This window comes from Geotrypetes seraphini, chromosome 5 (assembly GCF_902459505.1).
Source record: "Geotrypetes seraphini chromosome 5, aGeoSer1.1, whole genome shotgun sequence".
In the NCBI taxonomy this organism is placed as follows: domain Eukaryota; kingdom Metazoa; phylum Chordata; class Amphibia; order Gymnophiona; family Dermophiidae; genus Geotrypetes; species Geotrypetes seraphini.
In genome coordinates this window covers 70029976-70055659 of record NC_047088.1, presented here as the reverse complement: position 1 = coordinate 70055659, position 25684 = coordinate 70029976, and the positions used below count along the sequence as shown (strand labels likewise).

The window sequence follows — 25684 nt, the reverse complement described above, 5'->3', positions numbered from 1 at the left end:
AACATTATAAAAATATGAATATAAATATGATATATTGTACTTAAAGTATTCATGAAGGAAAATCAAGTGTGTGTTTATAAGATTATATGTATTTTTCTGATACACTTGTTGTAATATGAAAAAATGAATAAAGAAATTAAAAAAAAAAAAAAAATGTTAAAAAGAACAGGCCCAAGAACAGAATCTTGAGGCACACCACTGGTAGCATCCCTTTCCTCAGCGCGATCTCCATTGCTCACTACCCTCTTTCGCCTTCCACTCAACCAGTTCCTGACTCAGCCTGTCACTTTGGGACCCATCCCAAGAGCACTCAGTTTATTTATTAGACGTCTGTGTGGAACACTATCAAAGGCTTTGCTAAAATCTAAATACACCACATCTAGCGCACATCCTCTATCCAATTCTTTGGTCATCCAGTCGAAGAAATTGATCAGATTTGTCTGACAAGACCTACCTCTAGTGAATTCATGTTGCCTCCAGTCCTGTAATCCACAGGATTCCAGAAACTTGACCATTCTCTGTTTTAAAAGTATTTCCATTAATTTGCTTACCACAGAACTCAGACTTACTGGCCTGTAATTCCCTACTTCTTCCTTACTTCCACTTTTGTGGCTGGATATCATGGCTAGAGCATCTGCTTCCTTTGGAGCATCCATTGTCTGCTGAGATTTCAGATACCCACCCTACTTGAGGACTGCTTTGGTACATCCCAAAAGTCCTGGATTGATCTGTACTATGCTAAGGATTTCTTTATTTCTTTCTTTATTTTTTTTAAATTATTTATTCATTTTAAAAATCTTTCATCAAGTGTACAATATTCATAATCAACACAATGAAACAAGGCACTTATATCTTATATCTTACATTATATTGTAAGCATATAAATGTAACCCTCTCCCCACCCTCCCTCAAAACCCATCATTCATGTAACGAAACCTATCTTTGTATCCCTCCCCCCTCCTATTATTATATGATGTCTGACTAGTAGGTTTACATAATTTACATACACAAAATTAAAATGATGACAAATTAAAAGCAAATACATAATAAAATAAACGTACATACAATCCTCAGAAAAATACCATAACGTGGATAGTAGAGATCATAGATAATTCATCAATTTTCTTTACTTTTGTAGCAACTGATCAATTCAGGGGCCCTCTCCCTTGTCTGCTGTATTTTCAGTTATCCCTTAGAATGAATATAGCTCTGTTTGATGTTCATTGAGTTGATTCAGCAGTTGGAACTGTTAGAGGCTTGTTGCCTCCCAATTTGTTTATTGTATAAGAAGGAGACCTTTCCAGTTGACTTTTTCTTATGTCTTTGGACTGCTTTATCGGAATGCTGAGTTATTTCACTGTGGACTGGCAGACGGGTATAACCCACAAGTCCTGGATTGATCTATTACTACTAAAGGAAAGCAAATTAGTAGTTAAGAACTAATTTCTCCTCTTTGTGAATCAGTTCTCGGATAACATTTTACTTATTTGTTATGGCAAGTTTTATTTTTTGGCCTTTAGATTGCATTACTTTGTCTTGCTATGCTATTCCGTTAGGCCCATATTCTATAAAAGGCACCCTAAATTAGGTACCAGTAGGCACCCTACCGGCGCTTAAGTTAAATGCAAAATGCCATTTAAAAGTGGTTTTTAAAAAAATTTAAGGTGCCTATGTTGGCCTAAAAAAATGGTGCCTGCAACACACCTACAGAGGCGCTTTACGATGCCTAATGCCACTGTAGGCGTAGCTAATGCTGGAAGTGGTAGTAGACGTTGTAAAGCGCCTCCATAGGTGCAATTGAAGTGAAAGGTGTCGGAAATGTAGGTTTGAAACCCTGGCCTACATTTCTGGCACCTACCTTTCTTGAATCCGTGATTCTACAAACAGCGCTGTCACGTGATTGACACGCGACCAGCAACTGTTTTAAGGCAGCTGACGACAATGGCACCGTTTTATAGAATTTGGGCCTTAATGTATTTACTGTGCTTTCTTCAAAACTAGTAGTGAGAAAAGAATACACCTCAATAGTAGGGTGTTAGGGGTAGGAATAGAGAAGACCAGTTGACAGCCTGAAAGGGCTGATACTAGCAGCACATATTCCTGAGAAGTGACAGAGCTGAGAATTTTATCTTCGTTACATTGAATTCTCTTTCTTTGACAGATTTGGGCACAGGTGCTCCTATTATTGAGTCTCCCTATGGTGACCCTGTGTCCCCTGAGGATGCCCCAGAATCGATCAGCCGGGCTGTGGCTAGCCTGCCTCCTGAGCAGATGTTTGAACTGATGAAACAAATGAAGGTAAGTAAGAAAGGAATAAAAATAATACTAAATGATATTGTTAGACTCGCTGTACAAAAAAGGGTGAAACACAAGTTCAACAAAAATCCCACTCAGATCAGAAATAAGAACATAAGCAGTGCCTCTGCTGGGTCAGACCAGAGGTCCATTATGCCCAGCAGTCCGCTCATGCGGCGGCCCATCAGGTCCAGGACCTGTATAGTAATCCTCTATCTATACCCTTCTATCCCCTTTTCCTTCAAGAAATGATCCAGTCCCTTCTTGAACCCCAATACTGTACTCTGTCCTATCACACCCTCTGGAAGCGAATTCCAGGAGTCCACCACCCTTTGGGTGAAGAAGAACTTCCTAGCATTGGTTCTGAATCTGTCCCCTCTTAATTTTTCCGAATGCCCTCTCGTTCTTGTAGTTTTTGAATCTTGTAGTTTTAGAATCTTATCAGAATATCCACGGTGCCAGAAAACAATCTTGCAGAACATCCTACAATACATAACAATAACCACAACCTTTATACACTTTCATTGTGTGAATGAAACACCCAAATCACTTTGGAGAAAAATATAGACACCCTTTATTTAGCAATATGATCAGAGAAGATATCAAACCCCTAGCAAAATTGTTGTTTGTATGGAATATACAGTAAGTAAAACATTTTTGTCATGCCCAGAAGGGCGGTGTTTAAATTTGTTTTATTTTTATTTTTTTGCAAGAGTTTACTCCTTTTAACCATCTAGTGCAATAGGTTACAGTACAATTGTGCTGTTCGTTTTCAGTACAAACTGTAGAGCACATCCTCCCTAGTACTGCAATTGCAAAGCTATGAGTGTGAATTATTGCATTAATGTGCACCTTCCCTAGTATTGTACTATGCTACACTATACAGATCCTGGATGAATCATAGTACATCTGTAGCACTGCAGGTGTGAATCCATGTATTGACAGAGAGCCTCATCAGTATTGCACCCTGCTACATTATATGACTATGAATCCCACTGTTAGTGCGCCCCTTCCCCAGCATTGCACCCTGCCCTCTCAAGCCTGATTTTATGTAGGGTTTTCTTATGGTAATACAAATCCATTGATATACTGGATATTATTTGTGCAGTATCCAGCAGGATTTATCCAGATAACTTCAGTGATATCTCCATAACTGTGGGATAGCCTTTTGTGGAAACAGACATTCTCAGTGTCCATCTTGTACTATCGGGTTGTATCCCCTTCCTGCCAGCAGATTGAGGTAGAAAAACTGACTTCTTCCACTTATATCACTAGTATAAGGGCTGGTACTCTGAGGAAAAATCCAATATTTTCTCTACCTCTAGCAAGTGGTAGGTTTTGTAGGCTGGTGCCACTGTTCTCTGGCCTAGCTCCTAGTGTGCAGCACAGGTCCATACATACAGGCAGTCCAGTGCTGCACTGCCTGTAGGATTCAGCAGCTGAGTACAGCTGCTAGTTTCTTCTGCCTTCAATGCAGAGAGTGTGGCGCAGTGGTTAGAGCTAAAAGCCTCAGCATCCTAAGGTTGTGGGTTCAAACCCTCACGCTGCTCCTTGTGACCCTGGGCAAGTCACTTAATCCTCCACTACCACAGGTACATTAGATAGATTATCAGCTCACCAGAACAGAGAGGGAAAATGCTTAAAGTACCTGTATGTAAACCGCTTTGAGTGTGGTTGTGAAACTACAAAAAGGCAGTATATAAGTCCCCATCTCTTTCAAGTCTCCATTTCTGGTTTCATAAATGGCCCCTCCAGGAATTGGGAGGGGGGGGGGTTCCTCTGATGTCTGCTGAGGCTGCTTCTGACTTGGCATCAGAAAGAGGAGGAGTACTCCCTAATCATACAACTGATAGAAAAAAAGGCAAGAGTATTATCACGCTTCTGTATCTCTTCATGGTGTGACTACATAACTTGATCCTCGGAGACTTAAATCTCCACTTAGAAGATCAATCATCCAAACAAACAACAGATATACTCTCATACCTCAACACTTTATCCTATCAAATTCTCAACCCAGAACCCACACACGAAAAAGGTCATCAACTTGATATAGCAGCTTACTCATCTCCAAATCAAAACACACAAAACATCTACATCTCAAACGGGTCCTGGCACCCTACTCTATGGTCAGACCATTTCAAATATTCATTCACCATAAATTGGGCTCAAAATAACAACAAACCCATCCCAAAGAAAACACTCATCAAATTCAGACCGAAAATCGAACCTCACACATTCTGGAACACAGTCGACCCCGAAATCGACCCCAACAACCCCAAAGAATTCATAAACAGCTGGCGGACCCTCAGTGAATCTACACTAAACGAACTTGCTCCAATAAAAAACAAAATAGACAGACCATCTAATAAATGGTTCGACGACGAACTTCTACAACTAAAAAGAAAATGCAGACAATTAGAAAGATCATGGAAAAAACAAAAACACAACCACATCAAAGATGAATGGAAAATCCTAATCAAACAATACAATACCAAACTGAAGGAAAAACGAAAAAACTACTACTCCAAACTCATCAGCACCGAAAAACCAGACACAAGAATACTTTTTGACATCTTAAGAAATCTCACCGATACCAAACCATTTCTCGCCACCCAAGGAAACCAAACTCCCACAGCCACCCAATTAGCGGATCACTTCAAACACAAAATCATCACAACCAGATCCACATTCAACAATTCAAGAATCAACATAGAAGAAATACGAATCAATCCCAAAACAGATGAAGCAATCCCAGCAGACAGGATATGGACAAACTTCCCAAAGATACAATGGTCAGACTTGAACAGGCTTTACAAAAAATACAGCAAATCCTCATGTGACTTGAACAACTGTCCCTCATACTTACTAGCAACAGCTTCCACCAAATTTAAAGCTAGCCTCACACTATGGCTTCAAACAACACTAAGTGAAGGTCATTTCCCACCGGAATTAGGAGAAATCATAATTACACCTATCCTAAAAGATCCCAAAGGTCCTATAGATAATCCTGCAAACTATAGACCAATCGCTTCAATCCCTCTATACATTAAAATAACAGAAGGCCTTGTCGCACAACACCTCTCCAACTACCTTGAAGACCATCACATACTACATCCATCACAATCTGGATTCAGATCCAACCATAGCACAGAAACTCTACTGGTATCACTATTAGACATTGCCCGACAACACCTCAGCAAAGGAAACAAGCTGCTTCTCATTCAACTCGATCTTTCTGCGGCATTCGACCTAGTTGACCATCACACACTACTCCAGATATTAGACGCAATAGGAATCTCAGGTAATGTTCACAAATGGTTCCAAAGCTTCCTCAAAACACGAACATACAAAGTCAAATCAAAAGAGCACATATCCGACCCATGGTCAAACCCATGTGGAGTACCACAAGGATCACCATTATCACCCATATTATTTAACCTCTTCATAGCATCCCTAGGCATAACCCTAGACGCCCTAAACACAGTATCATTCAGCTACGCAGATGATATAACTATCCTCCTCCCCTTTAATATTCAAGACCCCTTATCCACAAACCACCTAAAAATGATAATGGAAACGGTAGAAAAATGGATGTCAAGTCATAAACTAAAACTGAACTCGGAAAAAACTAAATTCCTACTACTGGAAAGGGAAAAAAAACCATCTCTCACAGAACTAGAAGTAAATACAATCAAGTACCCAATGCAAAGCACACTCAAAATCCTGGGAATCCTACTAGACAGAAATTGCACAATGCAGTCTCAAATCCACAAAATCATCCAAAGAGCATTCTTCACAATACGTAACCTAAGAAAAATAAGAAAATTCTTCAACAAAGATCAATACAAGATATTAGTACAATCCCTAGTACTGAGTATTGTAGATTACTGTAACAGCCTATACCTATCATGCCCAAATTACATGATAAAACAATTACAGACAGTTCAGAACACAGCCCTCAGAATCATCTACTCAGTAGGCAAATATGACCACATCACCAAAGCATACTTAGACTCACACTGGCTACCAATAAAAGCAAGATCCCAGTTCAAATTCTACTGTCTACTATACAAAGTAATACATGGAACAGCACCCAGCTACCTAAACAACAGACTACACCGTAACCTCTCACACAGATTAAGGAGAACCCAGAGCCTATTCACTCACCCCCCTCTCAAAGGAACACGACGAAAGAAACTATATGACAGCCTTTTAGCGACACAGGCAGCAAAGATCGATACTACCATCACCAATCTACTGACCAAATCAATAGACATTAAAGCATTCCGAAAAGAAATCAAAACTCATCTCTTCAAAAAACACTTCCCATCATCATAACCTCACAAAAGTATTAGAAAATACTCTCATGACTACCCAAACACCACCACCAGCAACACCCGAATCCGGACAGTATTATCTCTACTCGTCTAAACAACAGAATCCGGACAATATTATCTCTATTCGCCTAAACAACCTATCACTATCTACTATCTACTACCAATTTATCCTGGAAAAGTCCAGAACAACAATTGTAACTTAACGCATTCTTGATTATATGTACTGCAATGCTACTGGAAATGTCCAGTCTTCTAACTTGTAATCCGCTTAGAACCGCAAGGCACAAGCGGAATAGAAATCACTAATGTAATGTAATGTAATGTAATCTTGAGTACTTTGTATAATTCTGGTCACCATATCTCAAAAAAAGAAATATAGCTGAATTAAATAAGGTTCAAAAAAGGACAACCAAATTAATTAAGGGGATAGGATTCTCATATGAGGAAAGACTTAAGAAGTTAAGGCTCTTCCACTTAGAAAAGAGACGGGGTGGGGGTAGGGGGGAAGATATGATAGAGGTTTATAAAATTTTGAGTGGAGGAGAATGGGTAAACATGAATCAATTGTTTACTTTTTCAGAAAGTACAAAGATAAGGGAATACTCCATGAAGTTAATGTTAATACTGTACTTTTAAAACAAATAGGAGGACATGTTTTTTCAGTTAACAAATTCTTTGCCATATGATGTGGTCAAAGTAGTTAGTGTATCTGGACTTAAAAACCCCCCCCAAAAGGTTTGAACAACTGTCTGGAGAAAAAGTCCAGAATCTGCTTTTAACACAGACATGGGAAAATCCAAAACCCTGGGGGTATGGAGCCTTGCTACTCTTTGGATTTCTGCCAGGTGCTTGTTGGAAACAGGATTCTGGGATAGATAGACCTGAACCCAATATGGCAATTCTTATGTTCACCTAATTTTATCTGGCCAGTTTTGAATATCAATGATAACCAGATGGGGTTTCTCCATGGCCTAGGAACATCTCCAAACCCATCTTTTTTTTTTGCAGATAAATTTCAAACCTCAGAATCTGACTAACTCCAACCAGCCAGACATTGAAACCTCGGGGTTTGGCCAACTCCAAACAGATAGACAAGCCCTTTTAACTATCAGTCTTCAGTGAATATAAATAACATTGCAGCTATCTTCCCATTGGTTAATGTGGTGAACTATATTGGAACTCCTAAATGTAACTGAGATTGTTTATCACTGTGGGTCTTGTATGGGTTGCCTTTTCCCCTCACCCTGTGCCTTTATAATAACACAATTTTTCTTCCTTTTATCTTCTGGGAACTAGTTCAAACAGTCCAGATCCCAGAAATGCCAGAGTTTCTACTGTGGGCTGTTATCTTTGTTATGTTGATGGAAGCATTGTGGGTATTTTTTCCAGCTTTGTGTGCAGAACAGCCCTCAGGAGGCACGGAATATGTTACTTCAGAATCCCCAGTTGGCATACGCTTTGCTACAGGCCCAAGTGGTAATGAGAATTGTTGACCCGGAAATAGCTGTGGTGGGTATTACTCTTCTTATTGGAAGTAGAGTTGGGTAGTTCCTTGATTAATTGCATGACAATCATGAACTAATATCGTCCTCATCTTTTCCCAGAAAATTCTGCATCGCCCAGCCTGTGTCCCACCACTGACTGGTGGAAGCCAGCAGCAGCCAGTCTCAAATGCACCTCCTAGCCAACCAAATCCTGCAGTATCCCATCCACAGCCAATGGTGAGAGTTCTTTCTAAAGTGCATCTGGGCCTACTGAATATGAGTGTGAATGTATTGAGAGGTGTATGTAAAAACTGATTATGAGTGTTTTATTTTTTTTTCCAATTCTTTATTCATTTTTTCATCTTACATCAAGAACACAATATTACATCAATTAAATCTAATCTAATCTAATCCTTAGGTTTGTATACCGCATCATCTCCACGTTCGTAGAGCTCGACACGGTTTACAGTAGGAGAAATAGGAAGGGACTACAACATAGGGTTAGAGGTAGAAGTGTGAAGAAAATTTAGAGGACTTGGGATGCCAAGATATAAGAGTTTCCTTGATTCCTAAGTTGGAGGGAGACTTACATTTTTTGAGAAAAGCCAGGTTTTCAGATGTTTGCGGAAAACTTGGAGAGAGCTCAAGTTCCCAAGAGGGGAGGTAAGGTTGTTCCAGAGCTCAGTGATTTTGAAATGGAGGGAGGTCACTAGTTTTCCTGTGTGGGAAACGCCTTTTAGCGAGGGGAAGGATAGTTTTAATTTGTGGGAGGATCTGGTGGTATTAGGGTTTGAGGAATTCCAAGAAAGAGGGATAAAGGGAGGGAGGATACCATATAGGATTTTGAAAGTTAAACAGGCGCATTTATAGTGGACCCTGGTGATTATCGGAAGCCAGTGGAGCTTGGCCAGCAGCGGGGAGACATACACATCACTTGAAATTCTTTCTATTATCATCTTAAATACATAAATTATCTCCTTCCCCCACCCACCCTTCTCACAAATATTGTAATAAAAAAAATTATACATGTGTTATATTCATAAATATTGATTAAACCTTTGATATAACTATATACCACCCCCTTCCCATAATTATAATTATACTTTCAGTGTAAAAAGGCGTCTAATCATTACATTAAGTTATCAATGGCCCCCCAATTTTTTTTTAAATTATTATAATTCCCTTTTTGTAAGGCAATTGTTCTTTCCATTTTGTATATATGGCACAACAAATTCCACCAGAAGGTGTAATTAAGTCTAGTGTAATTTTTCCAATTTCTGGTGATATGTTGAATGGCGACTCCTGTCATTATCAATAAAAGTTTATTATTGCTTGATGAAATTTGACTTTTTATTCTCATTGACGTCCCAAATAGAATTGTATCATATGATAGAGCTACATGGTTTTCTAATAAACAATTAATTTGAGACGAGAACAAACTAAGATGGCGACAGAGCAGGACACGTTTTTGTGAGCTCCTGATTTGGCGAGTGTACTCTTTACTTACCACGTTTTTTCTTCACTCTTGTTTTCAATGCCAAAAAGAAGGGGAAGGCAGAGGATTAACCCTCTACCTCTGTCTGTAACATCCACACCGCGACAGACTGTAATGACTTCATTTACAGTCCCCTTGGCGACGGGCTTATCTGCTGCAGAGCCGCAGGAATGGCTCAGCTTAGACAGCGTTTTTTCGCTGAGCCCAGCTGGACCTGACCCTCCCCCAGTGCCTGGAAACGCGGCTGCGTCGATCTACCGATCAGAGGGCTCCCTGGGAATAGAAGGGAGGGAGGATTTGCTGCAGCTAGCAGGTTTGGAGGCGATTTCTTCAACAATTCCAACTTTGTTGAAGCCGACTGAGGGAGGAGCACCGAATGAGAGCGGTGGTGAGTCGGGAAGAGACACAAGCCGCAATGGAGTTCAGCGGCTGGAGCAAGACCTGTCTCAGCTGACCCAACTCAAGCCGCTTCTCAGACCACCGGTGGTAACCCTGGACTCTCTTTGGACAGCAATTGAAAATCTTCATTTGGTATGTAGCAACGTTATTTCCCTAACACTTGGGCTCCCATTGAAAATTAATCAATTGGAATCTCAGGTTCAACAGCAAAACCAGAAAATTGGGGAGATTGAACAAACTATGCTGGAAGTCAAGACTTTTAATAAACAACAAGTTACAGATAAAACTTTTTATCTACGGAAAATTGAAAATCTTGAAAATCAATATAGGAGCCTGAATTTAAGGCTACTGAATTTTCCTATACCAAAACTCATGACTACAAGAGAGATCTTTAAAAATTTTTTGACTTCCATATTGAAAATTCCAGAGTCTAATATCCCTCCTATACAAAAACTTTATTTCCTTAAAAGAACTATGATGGAAAAGAAAGAAGAGGAAGAACAAGCACAGTTAGAAATCTCTGAGCTATTGGAATCATCTGAAATTGAAATTCTGGGTCGTGCTACTTTGATAGTATCTTTTGTTTTTCTTCAAGATAAGGACATGATTTTGAAATTATATTTTAATTTGAAGCAGATTTTCTATCTGGGTGGAAAAATTTATATTTTTCCTGATGTCTCACAATGGACTCAGATTCGAAGGAAGGAATTTATTCAATATAGATCTAAGGTTACTTCTTTGGGAGCTTCCTTTCAGTTGAGGTTTCCCTGTAAATGTCTTATAAACTACCAACAAAATAAGTATATTTTCTTTGAACCAGAACAGCTGCGTTTTTTCTTAGAAGGGAAAGGGATTTTCGATGCTCCTTAGGAAGCACAGGTTTATTCATGTCTATTAATATTAGCCGAGGTTAACTGCTCTATTCTTTAAACATTTGTATTTGTTCCCCTTTTTCCTGGAAGGGATTATTTACTTACTTTGTTCTCCCAGTTGTGGACTATATATTAAGTTTGTGAAAAGTTTGTATTTCAATGATATTGATGGTATTTTTTCTAATTTTCTTCTCAAAGTTAATTCTTTGTCTGTAATTAATTGATAATAAATAAAAATTAAAAAAAAAAAAAAAATTTGAGACCAATTTGATTTCCAAAAGGCCATGATACAGGGACAAAAGAATATTAAATTATCTAGAGTCCCTGCTTCCAGATTACAATGCCAGCATCTATTAGAGCTATCCAATTTTTGTAATCTAACTGGGGTCCAAAATGCTCTATGTAACAAAAAGAACCAAGTTTGTCTCATAGATGCAGACACTGTACATCTCATTCTCCAAGACCAAATTCGTGGCTATTGAGATGCAGAAAATTATGAGTGTTATATGCTTGCATATATATTTGTTCTAGGGTGCTAACAACATATTATTTTGAATGGAATGTGTTTGTGTGTGTGGTTAGCAAGTGATGCCAGTGTTTTATGCTTGCATTGTAGGATACAAGTTTTATCCCAGGACAAGCAGGCAGCATATTCTTTACGCATGGGTGACGTCACCGACGGAGCCCACGGTACGGACCTTTTTACTAGAAAGTTCTAGTTGGCCGCACCGCGCGTGCGCGAGTGCCTTCCCGCCCGACGGAGGAGAGCGTGGTCCCCAGTTTCTTCGTTTCCGTGGAGCGAAGAAGACGTGCGTTTTTCAACTCCGATTGAAATCCTCTTTTGCCTTCCCGCTCGCGTTCTTTTTTCGTTTTATTTACCTTCGGGTTCTTTTTTATTTCATTTCCAAAAAAAAAAAAAAAAAAAATTATTTTCTTTTTGTTTCGTTTTTTGTCTTTGCCCCGGCGGGGCCTGTTGTCACGATCCAGGCCTCGGGGTTTGATTTTGCGGAGGCCGTGTTCACATTCATGCCCCCGCAGCCCGGTTTTAAGAAGTGCCAGCGGTGTGCACGCCCGATCTCCCTCACTGACCCACACAATTGGTGTTTACAGTGTTTGGGACCGGAGCATCGGGCGGACTCGTGCACCCGCTGTGCCACTCTTAAAAAACGCACTTTGAAGAATCGCCAAATCCAGCAAAGTCTGCTGTTCGGCACCGGCCCGACTATGGACTCGACTTCTTCAACTGCGGCACCATCGAAGTCGGCACCGACCACCTCGACACCGCCTGACATTACATCGGCGCCACCGGCGCCAGGTAAGCCGGCTAAGAAGCCTTCCACCCTTGATCGCCCTCCCACCTCGGTGGCGACACCGGCTCTTTCGGCTCCACGCCGAACTAAAAAGCGCTCCGCTCCGATATCGGTGAGTGCCTCGTCATCGGCCGCCTCATCGCCGGAGCGTAGAGCGGCACCCATGGAACCAAAGCAGAAAAAAGTGGTTCCGGTGCCAACCCTGGATGACCGCATTGCGGCCATCCTCCAGGATAAGTTGCAGGAACAACTCCAAAAGCAACTTAAACAGCTCTTGCCCTCTATCCTGGCACCGCTGCTTTCGGTACCAGACCGGCCCGAGCCCCACACCGTCCAACCGGTATCCACGCCATCGGTACCTATGGACCCCTCCATGCCCATTCTCTCGGCACCGCATATCCATGCCCATGCCGAGACCGTAGCTCTGACGACATCCGATCCTCCTCGGGACCGAGCGGAACACCGGTCTTCCCGCGAACCTGACCGGCACCGTTCTTCCCGGGACCGAGACAGACACAGGTCTTCATCCCCCGGTACCGTCTCGGTACGCTCAGGCAAGTCTCGGTCTAAAGCTCATCATACCGAACCTTCCACTCCAGTCTCTCGGCACGCACACACCGATGTCAGAGACCCGGACCTCTGGGAGGAATCTCCCCTCGGTACCGAGGAGGATGCATCGTCGTCGGACGAAGAGCCCTCGGCCCCCGATACCACATCTAAACCTGAGCAATCTTCTTTTTCAAAATTCCTCAGGGAGTTATCAGGAGCCTTATCTTTGCCTCTGGAATCCGATTCCAAGAAGTCACAAGCTTTCCTGGAGGCATTAGATTTCGATCAACCTCCTAAGGAGTTCCTGAAGTTACCCGTGCATGACATCCTGCGGGAAACTTTTTATAAAAATTGGGAAAATCCATTAACTGTCCCTGGGGCACCCCGTAAACTGGATAGCCTTTACAGGGTTATCCCAATCCCGGGATTTGATAAACCCCAGCTGCCCCATGAATCTCTCCTGGTTGAGTCCACTTTAAAAAAGACTCAAGGCTCCAGTGTATATGCCTCTACCCCTCCTGGCAGGGAGGGCAAAACTATGGACAAGTTTGGCAAGCGGCTCTACCAGAATGCCATGCTTGCCAACAGGGCAAACAATTACTCTTTCCACTTTTCATTCTACCTGAAACATCTGGTAATGCAACTCTCCGCCATGCAAAAGTACATGCCGGAGCACAAGGTTCCACTATTCCAGCAGCACATCTCCAGCCTGCTTCAACTTAGAAAATTTATGGTGCGCTCCATCTATGACTCCTTTGAGCTCACCTCTCGTGCATCTGCCATCGCTGTGGCCATGCGCCGCCTGGCCTGGCTCAGGGTCTCTGATCTGGATGTCAACCATCAGGACCGACTAGCCAACGCCCCATGTATGGGAGACGAATTGTTCGGAGAGTCTCTGGATACCACCACACAAAAACTCTCCGCCCATGAGACCAGATGGGATACCCTCATTAAACCAAAGAAGAAGGCCCCTCCTGCTCGGCCTTACAAACCACAGTCTTCATACCAGCGCAGGTTCTCCGCTAGGCCGCTTAACCCGCCTTCACAGCAACCTAGGCGGGCTCGCCAACAACACCACAACCAGGCTCGTGCACAGTCTAATCAACCTGCCAAGCCTTCTCAGCCCTTTTGACTCCTCTCTCCAGGGCTTAGCCAGTCTTCCACCCTCATTGCCTCTCCCTCAACCAATCGGAGGCAGGCTCCACATTTTTCTCAGCCGTTGGGAGGTCATCACATCGGACCAGTGGGTCCTCAACATCATCCGCCACGGCTACTCTCTCAACTTCCAGACTCTTCCACCAGACAATCCTCCCGTAGAGTCTGCTTCTCTTTCAACTCAAACCCCCCTCCTCCTGAGGGAGGTCCAATCCCTCCTTCTCCTCAATGCCATCGAAGAAGTACCTCTGGAACAAAGGGGCCGGGGATTCTACTCCCGTTACTTTCTGGTTCCAAAAAAGACAGGAGACCTACGTCCCATTCTCGATCTCAGGGACCTCAACAAATGTCTTGTCAAGGAGAGGTTCAGAATGCTCTCCCTTGCCACGCTTTACCCTCATCTCTCTCAGAACGACTGGCTATGTTCCCTGGACCTCAAAGAGGCCTACACTCACATACCAATCAATCCAGCTTCACGTCGCTACCTAAGATTCCAGGTGCACCATCGCCATTATCAGTACAAAGTGCTACCTTTTGGCCTCGCTTCATCACCCAGGGTGTTCACCAAATGCCTCATTGTGGCGGCGGCCTTCCTCAGGTCTCACAACCTCCAGGTGTTTCCCTACTTGGACGATTGGTTGGTGAAAGCACCTACGTCTCCGCTTGTGCTACAAGCCACTCATCATACCATCTCTCTCCTCCACCTCCTGGGGTTCGAGATCAACTACCCCAAGTCGCATCTGCTTCCCACGCAGCGCCTTCAGTTCATTGGAGCAGTTCTCGACACCACACTGATGAGGGCGTTTCTCCCCTCCGACCGTCAGCGGAACCTGCTCCGCCTGTGTCGTCAGGTGCTCCTTCATCACTCCATCTCTGCCAGACAGATGATGGTCCTCCTGGGCCACATGGCCTCGACGGTGCATGTGCTTCCCCTGGCACGACTCCACCTCAGAACACCTCAATGGACTCTGGCCAACCAATGGTCGCAGACCTCGAATCTTCTTTCTCATCCCATCTCTGTGACATCGTCTCTTCGGCAATCTCTACAATGGTGGTTGAACTCCTCCAATCTTTCCAGGGGCCTTCTTTTTCATCTGCCCCCGCATTCCATGATCATCACCACGGATGCCTCCCCTTATGCATGGGGTGCTCACCTGGGAGACCTACGCACCCAAGGTCTTTGGACCCCGCAGGAGCGTCTTCATCACATCAATCTCCTGGAACTACGAGCCATGTTCTATGCTCTCAAGGCCTTCTAGCACCTTCTTTGCCCTCAGGTTCTGCTCCTGTGCACGGACAACCAAGTTGCCATGTACTACATCAACAAACAGGGCGGCACCGGATCTCGCCTCCTTTGTCAGGAGGCTCTTCGCATTTGGACCTGGGCCACGGCCCGCAGTCTCTTCCTCAAGGCTGTCTACATCCAGGGCGAACAGAACTCCCTGGCCGACAATCTCAGCCGCATCCTTCAACCTCACGAGTGGACCTTGGACCCTCCCACGCTCCACTCCATCTTTGCTCGCTGGGGCACTCCGCAGGTGGACCTATTCGCAGCTCCTCACAACCATCAGCTGCCCCAGTTCTGCTCCAGACTCTTCTCTCCTCATCGTCTGGCCCCGGATGCATTCCTTCTCGACTGGACGGATCGGTTCCTCTATGCCTTTCCTCCTCTACCTCTGATGTTGCGGACTTTATCCAAACTCCGCAGGGACGGAGCCACCATGATCCTCATAGCTCCCCGGTGGCCTCGTCAACACTGGTTCTCCCTCCTGCTTCAGCTCAGCTCCAGGGATCCCATTCCTCTGCCTGTGTTTCCTACTCTACTTACACAGCAACATCAGTCTCTACTACATCCCAATCTGTCTTCGCTCCACCTGACAGCTTGGTTTCTCTCGGGCTGACCTCTTCAGGAAATCTGTCTCAGCCTGTCCGTCTCATTTTGGACGCCTCCAGGAAACCGACCACCCTCCAATGTTACCATCAGAAGTGGACCAGGTTCTCCTCTTGGTGCCTCCGTCATCATCACGATCCCACCTCTTTAGCGGTGGAAACTGTTCTGGACTACTTGCTCTCCCTGTCCAATGCAGGCCTCAAGTCTAACTCTATCAGAGTCCATCTCAGTGCCATCACGGCATTCCATGAACCTGTCTTAGGAAAACCTCTCACGGCTCACCCTCTGGTTTCCCGATTCATGAGGGGCCTCTTCAACATCAAACCACCTCTGAAGCCTCCTCCGGTCGTCTGGGACCTGAATGTGGTTTTATCTGCCCTCATGAAACCTCCCTTTGAGCCGCTTGCCACAACTTCGCTCAAATTTCTGACATGGAAGGTTCTTTTCCTCATTGCCATCACCTCTGCCAGGAGGGTTAGTGAGCTTCATGCACTGGTTGCCGATCCACCGTTCACTATTTTTCACCATGACAAGGTGGTTCTGCGCACCCATCCAAAGTTCCTTCCAAAGGTGGTCTCAGCTTTTCACCTCAACCAGTCCATTGTGTTGCCTGTTTTCTTCCCGAAACCTCATTCACATCCCGGAGAACAGGCATTGCACAGTCTTGACTGCAAGCGTGCCCTGGCTTACTATCTTGATCGTACAAGGGCTCACCGCTTGTCCCCTCAGCTCTTCCTGACCTTCGACCCAAATCGTTTGGGTCGACCGGTCTCTAAACGGACGCTATCCAACTGGCTTGCAGCTTGCATCGCGTTCTGTTACGCTCGGGCCGGTCTGTCACTAGACGGCGCTGTCACGGCCCACAGGGTAAGAGCTATGGCCGCTTCTGTTGCTTTCCTCCGTTCCACACCCATTGAGGAAATCTGCAAGGCGGCCACCTGGTCCTCAGTTCACACATTCACTACTCACTACTGTCTGGATGCTTTCTCCAGACGGGATGGGCACTTCGGCCAATCTGTACTTCAGAATTTATTTTCCTAATGGCCAACCATCCCTCCTCCCTCTTTGTTAGCTTGGAGGTCACCCATGCGTAAAGAATATGCTGCCTGCTTGTCCTGGGATAAAGCACAGTTACTTACCGTAACAGGTGTTATCCAGGGACAGCAGGCAGATATTCTTACGTCCCACCCTCCTCCCCGGGTTGGCTTCTTAGCTGGCTTATACTAACTGGGGACCACGCTCTCCTCCGTCGGGCGGGAAGGCACTCGCGCACGCGCGGTGCGGCCAACTAGAACTTTCTAGTAAAAAGGTCCGTACCGTGGGCTCCGTCGGTGACGTCACCCATGCGTAAAGAATATCTGCCTGCTGTCCCTGGATAACACCTGTTACGGTAAGTAACTGTGCTATTTAGAATGGAATCATCACTTTGACCTGTGATTCATTAATAGCAGTAGATAAAGAACTAAATAAAAATACAGAATAGTGTGGTGTTAAGGGTGGTATTTTTTAACACAGGAGCAAAAGTAATATTACCGTATTTTTCGCTCCATAAGACGCACTTTTTCCACCCCCAAAAAGGGGGTGGAATAAGGGTGTGTCTTAAGGAGCGAATGTAAAAAAACCTCATAAACCCCTAAACAAGACCCATACCTCCTTTTGGCGTCCCGGCAGTCCAGCGCACTTTCCGCGCTCCTGCCTGGGTTCCGCTGCTCTCTTCCGGCAGCCTCAGTGGCACAGCGGTGCAGGAGGCAGGCGCGGGACAAGAACTGACAGGCAGCCATTTGGAGTGCAGGGAGGAACAAAGCAGGCATGCAAAAAGTGTGCGCCTGCGTCTTGCACTGCTGTGCCGCTGCTGGAAGAGAGCAGCGGAACCCAGGCAGGAGCACGGAAAGCGTGCTGGACCGTTGGAATGCCAAAAAAAGGTACCGGGGGGGGGGGGAGTGCCTGCTTGCCTTTGGGCTGGCCGGGTTGAACTGGGCCTGGCTGGCCGGGTTGACTGGGGGCTGGCTGGCTTGGGGTGGGTTGCCTGGTTGCTTTTGGGCTGGCTGGCCTGGGACTGGCTGGCTGGCTGGCCGGGTTGACTGAGGGCTGGCTGGCTGGCTTGGGACTGGCTAGCTGGCTGGTTGCTTTTGGGCTGGCTGGCCGGGTTGACTGATGGCTGGCTGGCTTGGGTTGGGTTGGCTGGTTGCTTTTGGGCTGGCTGGCCGGGTTGACTGATGGCTGGCTGGCTTGGGTTGGGTTGGCTGGTTGCTTTTGGGCTGGCTGGCTGGCTGGCTGGCCTGGGACTGGCTGGCTTGGGGTGGGTTGGCTGGTTGCCTTTGGGCTGGCTGGCTTGACACTGGATGGGGGTTTGGAATCTGGCTGGCTGGCAGGCCTACCACTAGATGTGCCCTGTACCCTGTCCCAGCCTACTACTAGACTTCCAGAGGGGGTACAGGGCACACCATTTGGTTCAGAATTTTTTTTTCTTGATTTTTCCTCCTCTAGAGGTGGATGCGTCTTATGGTCAGGTGCGTCTTATGGATCGAAAAATACTGTAAATGAAAACTTACTGACAAGTGAGGACAAATATTTGGAGTCAGACTGATGCACTCTGAATAACTTAATGGCCTTGATGTTTGGGTAGCCAGGGTCTAATATAAGAGAAAAGTTATATGAGCAGTCAGTAAATTTTACATTGGTTATTTTTTCAGTTTATGCTGCTGCTTCTGTTCTTGACCATCACCGCTGGCCTGGAAAAGGGTCCATTTTTGTCACACCACTTGCATCAAAATTTACAGAGATGTAGAAGTCTGCCAGGATCTGTTACATGAACTCTCTTGCTGTGGCTACCATCTTCACAGCTGTGATTTCTTTTCCTGTTAGTTTGATCATTAGTCTGGTTCAATGGTTCTCAACACAGTTCTCAAAACACCAGTTTTCAGGATATCAACAATGAATATGCATGAGATAGTAGAATGGAGGTAGCATGTACAAATTTATTTCTTTAATAATTATTGTAAATATCCCAATAACCTGACTGGCTAGGTGTGTCATGAAAATCCTTGATCTGCTTTAACCTAGGCATGATATTAATGGTCCTTTGCGATGCTTGTGCATTGTGTTCATAGTTCAAAAAAGTTGTGGATAGTTTGATCAATTGAGAGCTGGATTTTCCTACAGCTCCCAAGTTTCCCTGCTCCTTCATTCCTCCCACGGCCTCTGTCCCTTGATCCGGGGTTCCCCCTGCAAAGTCCATTCGGCAAGGCTCCTCAGACGTGCCGCGGTTGGAGCAGGTCGTGGTGGAAGAACAGCTTCTGGGGGAGATAAGGATGTTTCCAAAGCAAAGTCCTCCACTTCTCCTCGTGTGGAGGGTAACGCCGCCAACACCCCAGATAACTCCACAGGATTCTGCATGGTTGCAAACTCCCAAATCGATCGCTGCATCGGGGAGGAAGTTTGAGGTGTCGAGGAATCCACCCGAAATATCCCCTTGCGCTTCGTGTGCAGCATCTGGTTAGCAAAAAGAAACTTTGAGTAGAACGCTCCCAGATCGGTTCAGGAGCGCAAGCAATCTGCTGCCGCCATCTTGAATTCCTCTCGATCCCGCCATCTTGAATTCCTCTGCCAGGATCTGTTACATGAACTCTCTTGCTGTGGCCACCACCTTCATGACTGGAATGCTGAATCACAACTGTGATTTCTTTTCCTGTTAGTTTGATTATTAGTCTGGTTCAAGGGTTCTCAACACAGTTCTCAAAACACCAGTTTTCAGGATATCAACAATGATATCAACAAAACACAACATCCTACTACAAATACTAGAAACAATAGGAATCACAGACAAGGTTCACACATGGTTTCAAGGCTTCCTACAATCTAGAACCTACAGAGTCAAGTTGAACAAAGAAAAACCAGAACCATGGTCCAACTCCTGCGGCGTACGCCAAGGATCTCCACTATCCCCAACTCTCTTCAATCTCTACATTTCATCCCTCGGCACCTGACTGGACAAATTAGGCTTAACCTCCTATAGCTATGCAGATGACATCACCATTCTCCTTCCTTTTGACCAACCAACGTCCTCCATGACAGACACACTACAGAGGACACTTGAAACAGTTGCAACATGGATGAATAATCACAAACTGAAACTGAACCCAGACAAGACAAAATTCATTCTCCTCGAAAATAATAAAACCCCAACTATAACAAATCTAGTAATAAACTCAATCACATACCCTATACAACCCACTCTAAAACTTCTAGGAATGACAATAGACAGATGCTGTACCATGCAACCACAAATCAACAAACAATACAAAAATCATTTGTGGTCTTGAGAAATTTAAGGCAAGTTTGAAAATTCTTCGACAGAACACAATTCCAGCTCTTGGTCCAGTCCCTAGCCCTGGGTCGTCTAGACTACTGCAACATACTCTATCTCACCTGCCCTACAACCATGATAAAACAACTACAAACTGTTCAAAACACAGCGCTAAGACTTATTTATTTACTGAGGAAACACGACCACATCACGGCGGCGTACCTAGATTCACACTGGCTCCCAATACAAGCAAGAGTACAATTCAAATTCTACTGCCTACTATTTAAAACCATAAACGGAGACAGCCCAGCCTACCTAAACAATCGCCTAATCCAAACTATCTCAACCAGACACAGGAGAACGCACAAACCGTTCACTCATCCCCCAATCAGAGACGTCAAATGAAAAAACTCTAGCGACTCAAGCAGAAAAACTAGACTACCAACTCTCCAATTTATTGATAACGACTACAGACTACAAATCGTTTAGAAAAGAAATAAAAACCATCCTATTCAAGACATCCTTGAAGACAAACTAACACCGCAAGACTCATCCCAATTCTCTGTAGCAAATCGTTCTACTCTTCAATTCCTCTGGAAATGGCCTTTGTAATCCGCCTTGAACCGCAAGGTATTGGCGGAATAGAAATCACTAATGTAATGTAATATGCATGAGATGGTAGAATGGAGGTAGCATATACAAATTTATTTCTTTAATAATTATTGTAAATATCCTAATAACTTGACTGGCTAGGTGTGTCCTGAGAATCCTTAATCTGCTTTAACCTAGGCATGATATTAACGGTCCTTTGCAATGCTTGTGCATTGTGTTTGTTCATAGTTCAAAAAACTTGTGGATAGCAGTGTACAATTTCTTCCTGGTTCAAGGTTGCCATCCTCTCTGGCATGCCGAGTAGTTTGTGCATTTGAGCAGCCATTGTTAACTATTCAGAGAAGATGTGACTACCAGCACATCAGTTCTGTGTGCCTTGATAGTATTTTTCTGCAGTTTGTAGTATTACTGAATCTTCATAGAAGCTGCCATTATGGTCTATGCTGTAAGTAGTGTTTAGCAATGTAGCAGTTCTGATTTTTGCCGTAATTTCCTGTTCTCCATAGAATTTTTATGTAGCTTTGGGGCAGCTAATTTCTGGAATTTAGAAGTGTTCCTGATCTATCATCATATTAGTTTACCCTTTTATTAAAGGACTCAAAAAACCCCCCAAACAAACAACGGGTTTTCTTTCCCTCAAGGGCTTCTTGTCAGCGGGTCCTTTTCACATCGCTTCAGCCTCAGTTTAAATTTTGCCTGCAGCGCTTTCCTCGTTGATTGTTTTTTGGCTACTTTTGGGAATTTTCACTCAACTATGTCACAAGTCTTTATGGCATTGAGTTCATTTGTGCCGACTTTCCAACGACCAACTTGCGACTCAATTATCTTCAGTGAGGGTTGCATCTTATTTTTTCAATTTTCTATACCATTCTCCCAGGAGAGCTCAGAACGGTTTACATGAGTTTATTCAGGTCCTCAAGCATTTTTCCCTTCTTAGCTCCCTCTTTAGGCGAGTCTTGACACTTAAGGTACCGGCAGACAAGTCTCAAAGGTACCCGTGTCTTACTTTTGCCACTAGCACCGAGGGTGCCCAGAGTGTCGATGGTGCCTTGGGTACCGAAAGTGATGGTACCAGTGCTTCTTAACACACTGGTAAAATGGAAGGCGCTAACTGCGGTACCAGTGATATCGGCATCCAAGCCCTAGGTCTCGGGGCAGGCTTACCAAGAAAAGCTCTCTTAGAGTTGGGGACATGTTTCAACGGTACCGGTAAACCGATCTGGTCTAGGTTATTGAAAGTTATGTGGTACTGATGATGCCAAAGGTACTTCCAACAATACTGGGTACCGGCTGAGTGACCAATGGTATCGGTAAAATTTTTTCTCTTTGATGGCGGAACATCGGTACCGACCACGTCTACAGTCTTTAACTTCAGTCCAGGCTTCACTTCACTGTTTCAGAACTTCTTCAACATTGAACTCTGTCTCCATACTTATCTGAACATTACTGTGTCTAATGCGAGTCTAATGTGTGTAGAGCCTGTAAAGTTGGATTCCTCTTTCTCATTACATACATTGGTCTGTTACAGTGTTGGTGGTGACTGCCAGAGTTTCTTTTCTGTCTATGACCATAAAGAGACTAGCACGCCTTTCTGGATGTTCATGTTTCCTTTCGACTATGATTACTTCATGAACATTCAAGACATGTTATGGCAGACACTTACATTGCTATATATCCTGTCGGTTGGTCTTGTGCCACTTCAGAATCATACTGCCACTGCACCACCAATGTCTTCAGACATAATATGACAGAGTCTAATATCGGTGTACAGCCTGTCAGATGGGCTCCCACCACTTCAGAATCATACTGCCACTGTACCACCAATGGCTTAGGGCAACAGCCTGTTTGGGAGGCGGTTATACCAAAACTCTGTTGGCCACTGTTTTTGTTGTAAAAGTCCATAGAATGGAAAAGTCTATGGTAGGTTTAAAGATGTTCTCTCAGGGTTTCCGCAGCTGGCATCTGACCAACTGACTTTCCACCAAAATGCAAATTGGGAACAGGGTAGTCCACCAATCAAGTCAGTGAACTCACTATTTCCAAGGTCACACTGCAGACTTCAGTGCATACCCTGAAGAAAGACATAGTATGATGGCTGAAACATCAGTTTCTACTTGACAAAGACGCAGCGAGACTTGGAAACCTGCAACAAGCACAATGCCAGCTGCAGAAACCCTGAGAGAACTCCCACTTCGTGTTTTGAATTTAATTTTTAGACAGCAGAGTGCTAAAATATGAAAGAGTTCAATAGCATTTGCAAGACATTTGATGCTTTTGGCCTTGGAAAATCTTAGAAATCTAGTAAACTGAGTTGAATTTAAATAGATCAGCTTAGGGTTAGAGAGAGAAATTTCTCACCCATGATAATTGGTGGGTCGTGACAAGTGTACTTGTGCATAGTACTTTGTTTTGTTAACAATATATTCTCTGTACAGGGTGGAATGCATGTGAATGGAGCCCCTCCTATGATGCAGCACCCTCCCATGCAAGGTGGTGGTCCAGCACCAGGACCAATGCCAACATCTGGTCCTGTGGCTCCTGGAGGTCAGTTCCACTTGTCTTTTTCTTTTTTTCTTTTGTTAGTATATGACATGGGGGCTCTGAGGGCATCTTGTTGAGATGGGTCCTTTAGCTTTGTCATAGTGTGAGGGAATCATTTGACACGAACATGTGCAAACAAATGTATAAATGATGAGGATAAACACCCTTGATCACCAGTCCCAAATTTCAAACGTCGTTTTTGTTTTTTGTTTGTTTTTTTTAAATTCAATCAACCAAACCCAAAAGTAAATGTAATTGCGGAACTTAAAATATATAACCTCTAGGTGTCAGTAGAGTCTTTTTGTAGCTGGGGCAAGGTAGAACAGACCCGGTGGCTTGATATGGAATTGACGGAGTCCCTGCAAAGCTCTGTATGTTGTTTATCAGTCATGCCCTTCAAATCATAATAGAACAGAGGATGATGACTGGAGAATACAGTTGTTGACAGCAAACCCTTACTCAAAATCGCTGTTTTTTAGCCCATTTTTTAATTTTGGATTTTTTCTAAATCCCACCCTGTGCTGCTCCCCTTTATTGTTTTATTTACTGTCAATTAATGTATTTCTATCCTTGCCTTCCCTAGTGGTTCATTCAGTTTTGTAAGTCATGTCTGTAGCATTGATAGTCCCCTTATATGTTGTAACATAATTTTAGTATTGTATATCACCTTGAATATATGATTTTTTTCCTGTACTCTGCTAAATGCAAAAATAAGCAATATGTACGTTTCCTCAAATTGAACACATTCCAATCCTTAAAAAGTATTAAATAAATAATATTTTTTCACCTTGGTCATCTGGGCACTTTCTAATTTTGTTGGTCCCAGTCTGTTCCACTTTTTGTGTTGGTCTTCTTTCTCTCTCATCCCTTCCTTTTCTATATCTTCCTGGCATTGATCTTTTTTTATGTTTCTTTTTTCACTTTTCTCTGCTTCTTTATCCACCCAAATGATTCTCCCTTTCTCTCATCCTCTAGTTTTTAGTTGCCTTTTTTTTCACCTCTCATCTACCTAGTAGCTTTTCTAATCTCCATCTCATCCCCTCTCCAGCCCATTTCCCCAGTCTGCTGTCCCATCTCTACCTTTCATCCACTTCCTAAATCCCCCATTTCCAACCTATATACTCACTCTTTCAGCCCTCATCAGACTTCCACTGCCACTCATCTCCTCATCAGCCCTAGCTCTATGCATGTCTCTCGTTTCTTTTAAGGTCTCCAAGCTATTCTGTCTCTTACCTTCTATCTAATCTATTGCATCTCCTTGACCACATTAATTTCATTTCTAGCTTTACTCAATTCTTTCAGAGACCTGTCTCTTTCCTCTCATATATTCTTCCACAGCACCCCATCCTGGCTTTAGTCACACATGCAGAACATAGATAACTTATGTTCAAATACAGGATAAGCAACCAAAAAGTAAAAGTTCTAAGATAGAAAAAAATAAACTGAAACCTGAGATGCCAGATTCTGCATGCAGAGAAAGAAATGCATTTCATTCTATATAGTGCAAAATAATGCCAACTAGCAGATGTAAATTCTCAAAACTGCCATAATTCAGACACTAAAATGAAAATAATATAGTAACATAGTATGTTTTTTTCTTTTTCTTTTTTTTTCTTTACATTTTTATTAATATTTGTTACATCAATAACAAAAATCAGGAAAAGCAAATAGAAAACAATTCAAAAGAAACAACTTAAAATTCAAATTTAAGACTTATGCCAAGTCCACCTTGTCAAAGGCCGCTCAGTACAACCTAAAAGTACAATAAAAATTATAAGGAAAACAATTTACAATCATCCTTGACAGACAAAATGACCAAATCCTTTATTTCCTTAACTTTCTTCAACAACTATATTAGTATTTGAAACTTTCAGTGTAACCTTATCAATCAAGAAATTCTCCAATTGTGACGGATCTACAAAAACAAATTTATCAGCTTTATAGTTTGCCAAACATTTGCAAGGGAATTTTAAGAAAAAAGTAGCTCCCACAGCTAAAACTTTAGGCTTAAGCTGTAGAAACTGTTTCCTCCTAAGTTGTGTCTGTCTGGACACATCAGGAAAAATCATTAATTGTTATCCACAAAATAATGCTTGTTTATTCAAAAAATACAATTTAAGTATAAGTTGTTTTTCAATTTCTGTTTTAAATATCACCAACAAAGTTGCTCATTTAGTAGATATTTAAACTATCTGGAGACACAGTGATTTTATTTTTCTAATCATCTTGTCCCCAGTCTCTGGTTATTTTTCTCTCAATCTGTGCTCTTAACTCTGTTTCCAGGGCCTCCTGTCCATCTGCTATTTCTTTTCTCGCATCCTTTCTTCACTTCCTGCTCTACATCCATCTTTAGCATGATCTTTCACATTTAGCTTTCTTCCATTTTTTGTCTCCTTTTCAATTCTATGTAGTTTTCCACCTCTTCTAACAATGTTCAG

The 25684-nt window shown here is 43.4% G+C and overlaps 1 protein-coding gene across 5 annotated transcripts in view; it reads left to right on the top strand.

The window, feature by feature from the left end:
* Positions 1-25684, top strand: part of CSTF2 (cleavage stimulation factor subunit 2) — a 114923-nt gene that overhangs the window by 16469 nt on the left and 72770 nt on the right. For all 5 annotated transcript variants that reach the window (XM_033945520.1, XM_033945518.1, XM_033945522.1 and 2 more), the window contains 4 exons: positions 2162-2298; positions 8022-8141; positions 8237-8353; positions 23141-23249. In XM_033945520.1, the coding sequence (XP_033801411.1) occupies positions 2162-2298; positions 8022-8141; positions 8237-8353; positions 23141-23249 (483 nt within the window). The remainder of the gene's footprint in view (positions 1-2161; positions 2299-8021; positions 8142-8236; positions 8354-23140; positions 23250-25684) is intronic.